Source organism: Cavia porcellus, unplaced genomic scaffold, assembly GCF_034190915.1.
Source record: "Cavia porcellus strain 051 isolate PalLab524CR breed Dunkin Hartley unplaced genomic scaffold, mCavPor4.1 scaffold_17, whole genome shotgun sequence".
Lineage (NCBI taxonomy): Eukaryota > Metazoa > Chordata > Mammalia > Rodentia > Caviidae > Cavia > Cavia porcellus.
Window position 1 is genome coordinate 51,714,175 of NW_026947500.1, and position 6,382 is coordinate 51,720,556.

At 38.1% G+C, this 6,382-nt stretch overlaps 1 protein-coding gene across 1 annotated transcript; it reads right to left on the minus strand.

The window, feature by feature from the left end:
- Nucleotides 1–965: 965 nt before the first annotated feature.
- On the minus strand, nt 966–1,886 carry LOC100731811 (olfactory receptor 5B2-like). Its single transcript, XM_003464303.2, has one exon. The coding sequence runs from the start codon at nt 1,881–1,883 to the stop codon at nt 966–968; it is 918 nt and encodes a 305-aa protein (XP_003464351.2). The 5' UTR covers nt 1,884–1,886.
- Nucleotides 1,887–6,382: the final 4,496 nt, after the last annotated feature.

Here is a 6,382-nt window from a genome sequence, read left to right on the forward strand (position 1 = left end):
TGCTCTGACATAGAGGCACATAATCAAAGACCTGAGCAGAGTAGAGAGATTGAGGCCACAAGATTATTTAAAGAAACAGCAAGGAGTCAGCAAATATAAAATTGGTAAAACAAAAATGAGACAGTGGCTAAAGATAAAGTAACTCATCCTAAGTACAGTGAAAAAGTTACTAAAAAACGTCAAAGTCTGTTCAGAAGAAAATCTGAGAGGCTTTATGAGCTCTCAGTGAATTTATAAAATGACGTGAGACTTGATCGTCAGATATGAATGCATCATAAAATGTTTCTGTTTTCTCGTACTTTTCTGGGACTCTACTCTTGGTATGTTAAACATGATCCTATTGGTTGTATAAAATAATACAATCAAGACAAAAGGTTAATTTAATTATATGTTTCTAATTCTCCATATTAAAATGTGAAGGTGCCACTTTTTTTGTTAAATTAGTAATTCAGTAATATGAGCAAATCGATGAATAAACAATATAAGACAGGAATTAAATTTCTGATAATTTAATTAATTACTGAGTTTTGCTAAGTCATAGTTTAACTACATTCCACTTCTCATGAGAGTGGGCAAATTCCCACCCCCATGTACGTGTGATGACGTGGATATATTTTGGATATGTGAAGGACACATAGATGCCATCCTTTAAAATGTCTGTCTCTATTGGTTTGTGATAAAGAAAACATATAAAATATGAGAATCAATAAATGTTTTTATAAGGTTTTTGAGGAAAACATAACAGTATAACTAATGTTTCATCATAGCTTTTCTGTTTGCAGATTATATTTCTGGAGATATTTCTTTATGTCTAGGTGGTAGCTGCCGAAGGGTTAGGTGTCTGATTTTAGGAACATAATTTCTGTCTGAGTTTTAAAATGTGATTCAGCTGAGGAAGAAACTCTGAAAATTTAGAGAGTTTTGGTATCTCCTCTTAAGTTAAACTGAAAACCCTAAAGGCAGTTTTACTGCACAACAACCCTCATGAATGCACTCTTGACCTCCTTGTTCCTCAGGCTGTAGACCATGGGGTTCAGCATGGGGATGACCATGGTGTAGAACACAGATAAGATTTTGTCCTTGTCCATGGAGTGACTGGAGCTGGGCTGCAGGTACATGATGGTGGCAGTGCCATAAAACAAGGAAACTGCAGTGAGGTGGGAGGCACAGGTAGACAAAGCCTTCTTGATTCCTTTCTCTGAATGCATCCTCGAAATTGTGATAAATATAACCAGGTAGGATGTTAAAATAACACCTAGAGAAAAAATTATATGAAAGCTAGAGATGAAAATGAGAATCAGTTCATTCATGTGTTTATCAGGACACGCCAGAGACATGACTGCTGGAATATCGCAGAAGAAGTGGTGGACCACATTGTTCACACAGAAGGGGAGGCAGAAAGTGTCTCCAACATCAATAGCAGCAGTCAGAAAACTGGAGATGTAAGAGCCGAGGGCCAGGCGAATACACGCATTCCTCGTCATGATCATAGGGTAGTGCAGGGGCTTACACACAGCCACGAAGCGATCATAGGCCATGGTGGTCAGGAGGTAATTCTCTGCAGTGCCAGAGAGGACGAAGAAGAACATCTGAGCAGCACAGGCATTGTAAGAGATAAGTTTGTCATCTGCAAGCAAACCAGACAAAACCTTTGGCGTGACAGTTGAGGAGTAGCAGAAGTCCACCAGGGACAGGTTGCTGAGGAAGACGTACATGGGCGTGTGCAGATGAGGGTCCAGCAGAATCACTAGGATCATCACGAGGTTCCCGATCAGAGTGATGAGGTAGACCAGCAGGAACAGGGCAAAGAGGGGGCCCTGCAGTTCTGGGGCAGTGGTGAGTCCTAGCAGGAAGAAAGCGCTCACCTTCGTGGTATTCTCCATGGCTGGTACTGCAGAGTCCCGAGGCACCCTAGGGCAGCAAGGAAGAAGGAGCAGTGAGATGGGCACAAGTGGGTTTTGTGGCTGCTAAAATCTGTGCACATCATTTTCCCTTGACAGAAAGTCGTTTTTCTTAACCGACAGATCCTTTAGATCTTGGTGCTCCAATAAACTGATAGATGACTTATCTGTAGAATACTTTTTTGAAGAGAAGTCTCATTGATTGTGATTCTCATGTATTAATTTTGTATCTGAGTAAACAGAGTTAAATAGCAGAATAGGACATTTTCCAATGTTCGATATCTTAAAAACATCTCTCTGCCAGGTGAGATGGAGTGTAACACTTTTAGTTGCAGGAGTTTTCTCTTGCCAGGCTTAAATGTAATTTCATTCTCTCTCTAATCCCATTAAATTTTCATAAGAAGTATTTTGGTAACAAAATGATTGAATTTATTCAAGAGTATATGACAATTAGGAGACAGAGCCAAACTTTGGACAATGTAATTTTTAACCAAAATAATATTACTGAATTTGATACCATTCTAATTTTACTTAGTTTTGCTTTAGCATGATTTTTTTTTACCAAGTATTATGCTAGAGATTGCCAAATAGAGAGACTCACAAATCAATATCCGGTAGGAACAGTGAATTGTATTCAACATTAAAGTCAGATTAAACCAAGAATGAAAATTTGAAAAAAAACCATAGCATTGGATTTGAAAACTAGGGTTCTTGGAATGGATGCATTTATAATCATAAGTAGTCTTTCTAACTGGTATCTTGGAACACTGATTTTAGCCTAACTTTTCTCAGTGTAATATTATGTATCAGTTAAGTAAATGGGGCTGGGAACTTTGGGACTTCCCTCCAAATATTCTGATGAGAATTCAGAGACAGCACCTGAGAACAGCAGATTGGGTGTGTTCAGCACAACCCTGAGGATGGCCAGTTGTAACATTACTCTCAGGATGCAGTATGGGGTCTGCGGGTGGAGGTAGATAGATCTCAGCACACCTGGCTCAGGTAAGGGTGAGTGTGTAGTCTGGTAATTTTACTCTTGATTGATGTTCTTTTGCACATGCTATTCCTCTCAGATCTTTGGCTGTCTTCAGTGTTTCTGTCTCTTCTCTCTCTTCCAGAGGAATAGTTGTGTCAGTCACTGTGCTTAGGTCCAGGGCTCTCGGAGTCCTCTTATTTCAAGTTCTCCCTTACCGCATGCATTTCACAGGTTTCAGTTGTGTCAAGAATCCCCTGTGACTTAGACTCATCTTGCTGCTGCTCTTGTCAGCACTCAGCTGCATCATAGGGGCACAGGGCTGAGATTCATGGTCTGAGAGCTTAACCTTAGTCTGTGGATTTCTCCACCTGTCCCTGAGAACCGTTGTTATCCATCTCTTCTCCTGACCCCCTCCCCAAGCTACTGGACTTGGACTCTGCATTATTTCTGTTTGCCAACATGTCACCCACTAAATAATCTGGGACAGGTTGGTATTTGGTTTTTTAATTTTTTTTGTTATGTTCTCTAGAGATAATTACTTTCATCAAAGCCATGTGAATACACCAGGATAATCTCACCTTCCCCACATCCTCAATTTTATTGTTATGTGAAGTTCTTTCCTTCTCAAGCAATGTAATTACAGAGTTTCATGGAGCAGAATACAAACATCTTTCTGGGCCATGGCTAACATTACTGTTCTCCCTCCTGGTATGAAGTACTTGGAAAATTATCGTGTTAGACATTGTTGAGGCTGAGACGTGTTCATAGATTACATAAATCACTTCCTTAATGTATGTGACTCAAATGTAAAACAGAGAAAAGAAGTGATATGTTAAGGCCACAAATCTTAATGAAATTATCACCTACACTATATTTTCTTTAGTAAATAACAGATTAAATTCAATGCTTTTGGGCCTATTTGTATGACAGACATGGTGGATAGATATATAAACAGACAGATATAGAAAGATAGCAAAGAATAGAGGGAGAGATTGTTTATACATATACATCTCATTTATTGTGAAGAAAATGGAAGGGTTAGGAAGCGTCCATTTCTTATATTTTATCCCTATCATAGTTCAAGATTCAGAACCATATCTTACTTTCTCTCATATCTGCTTCTGATCAGTGCAATACCAGTGGCAATAGAGCACCTCTGTTCTCTGCTGGCTAAAATGTTCTTGTATGTGAATTCTGGACCCATTTCAATGCCAGTAGTTTTGAAGATGGAACCTAGGGTATCACACATACTACACCATCCTTCTACCATGGATCTGCATCCCTCAGTGGAAGATATCTAAGTTTACTAAAGTGGAGTTGAGATGGAACCCAGGGCTTTGCGCACACTAGGCAGATGTTCTGCCATTGAGCTAAAACCCCAGCATCTCCAAATCAAAGTTTCAGAAAAGATACTGAAGAAATCATATTAGAGGTACTGAAAGTGTCTTATTGCAGGCAACTCGCTGTTTCTAGTTCACTTATGTTTGAAAACTAAAAATGTTTATTAAATAGAGAAGCTTACCTTGGTGTTGTAAAAGAGGAAAAAGCAATCTCAAATAGTGCATTAGAAATCAGATCTTCTTTCGTACAAATGCATTTATGTGTCACTCAACAAAAAGTGTATTCCTGAATGCAGTTTAATTGCTTCTCCACTAGGTAAGTGCTTGCCCTAAAGGGAGTCAGCATTCCCAGAGAGGTCTAGGTTTATACAGTTTTCTCCTGATTCCCATGGGCTAAGCTCTAACATCAGATCATGGCCCCATATGACTTTGTCCTAAAGTGATAAGACTCAAATCAGAGTCCTCTTGGTCACAATTTACCCACGAGAACTCTAATATTTTTAACATTTCCCCAGATTCAGTATTTTCAAGCATTCTAATTTCACACTAAATTATACGACTTACTGGAGTATGTACAGACATATCTCAAAAGCTCTTCACAAACATAAAGTTAGCATTTTTCCCTGTGTTTGCTATCAGCTGAGAATAATTCAGGGATCAATGGGATGAGGATTTTAGGAATTAATATCGATAAATCAACTGAATACTGGGTTGATGTCTGCCCCTTTCTATCCTACTGAATTTTCCTTTCTATCCTATTGAATTTTCCATAGCACACACTGTGGGTGCTGCATCTGTACCCTCTAGGCTCTGTCCATAAATGGACAGGTAGATATTAAGAAAGGACAAAGAAAGAGGTCGTATGTCTAAGCCTTAGGGTTTAGATTTTGCTGAAAGAGAGTGCTCAACTCATGTGTGAGGCATTTAATTTTTCTGGTGTCAGTGCCAATAAAAAACAAATAGAAATAAAGTTAAAAGTAGCCAGTTTCTTGTCTTTCAGTTAGCATAAGTGAAAGGCTTATCTTACACATTATTCCTGGAATATAGAGCTCAGTGGTTCCTGGAATATAGAACTTGATTTTCAAACATACCACATTCATGAGTAAAATCCTGTAATGCCATCCTTCCCTTCTCTGCCTGAGTTTCCCATATGTAATTAATATTTCCTATTGTAAACTTCTAATACTGAATGCATTCAGCTAACATCACTTACTCTGGGTCTGCATCAGGGGAGCCTAGCCTGATACCACAGGTCTCCTCTCTGCACAGGTGGATTCTTTCCCATGTACATTACCGTGCGAGTTTTGCTAGATGGAAGGGCTGAGGAAGCCACTCCTGCTTCAAAGGAGGATCAAAGAGGCAGGAAGAGTAGAGCATGATCCTTTCCTTCCTCCAGATTTCTGATTAGATAATTTGTACCTCAGTCTTCTGCTGAACACTTTTGCTGTATCTCTGAACAGTAACCCCACTTTTTGATAATGTCTTGATTTTGCAATCAAATGCCACTCATAGTTTTTCTGGGATTAATATTTATTTCTTTTCAGTCTTTGTAAAGATATAAATTTGTACATTTTATTATTTTTGGGGAGGAGATTGATGTTAAGTAATTACAAAGTCCTTATATAATTTGTTCTTGTCCTTATTTTTTCCATTCTCTCAACAGAAAAGTTCTCAAATGAATCTTAATGTTGATGGAGCTCTTCAATACAAGGACTTAATTTTCTTTAATTCAGCAAATGCTCAGGCATTTAATATTTTGTATTTATTTTTTCCTCTGTTCTGTTTTTGCAATAAAGTTTGTTAGTGTGTCCTATGTCTTGATCTATCTTTCCATTTTTCGTTTCTTACCATGCTGTTTTCTTTTCAATATTTTGCAGCACCAACTTGCATATGTTCATTCTAAGTTCCATTTTGTCTAGTCTAATATTACTCTATTCATCAACATCAAAAAGTTTATAGGATGACTAGCATAGATTTTATTTTCATGATTTCTCATTGATTTTCTGTTCATGTTTCATCGTTTGTGGTATTTATTTAGAACAGTGTTTTTGTTTACTCATTTGTATCTTTCAGTTAATTTTATATACTATCTTGACTGATCAAAAGCTGTACACACTAGGCTAAACATCATATTTGAGTGTCTGTGAGGTTCATTCCAGAAGAGG

Coding starts and splice junctions, on each gene's coding strand:
- LOC100731811 (XM_003464303.2), bottom strand. CDS start 1,883: ATGGAGAATACCACGAAGGTGAGCGCTTTCTTCCTGCTAGGACTCACC.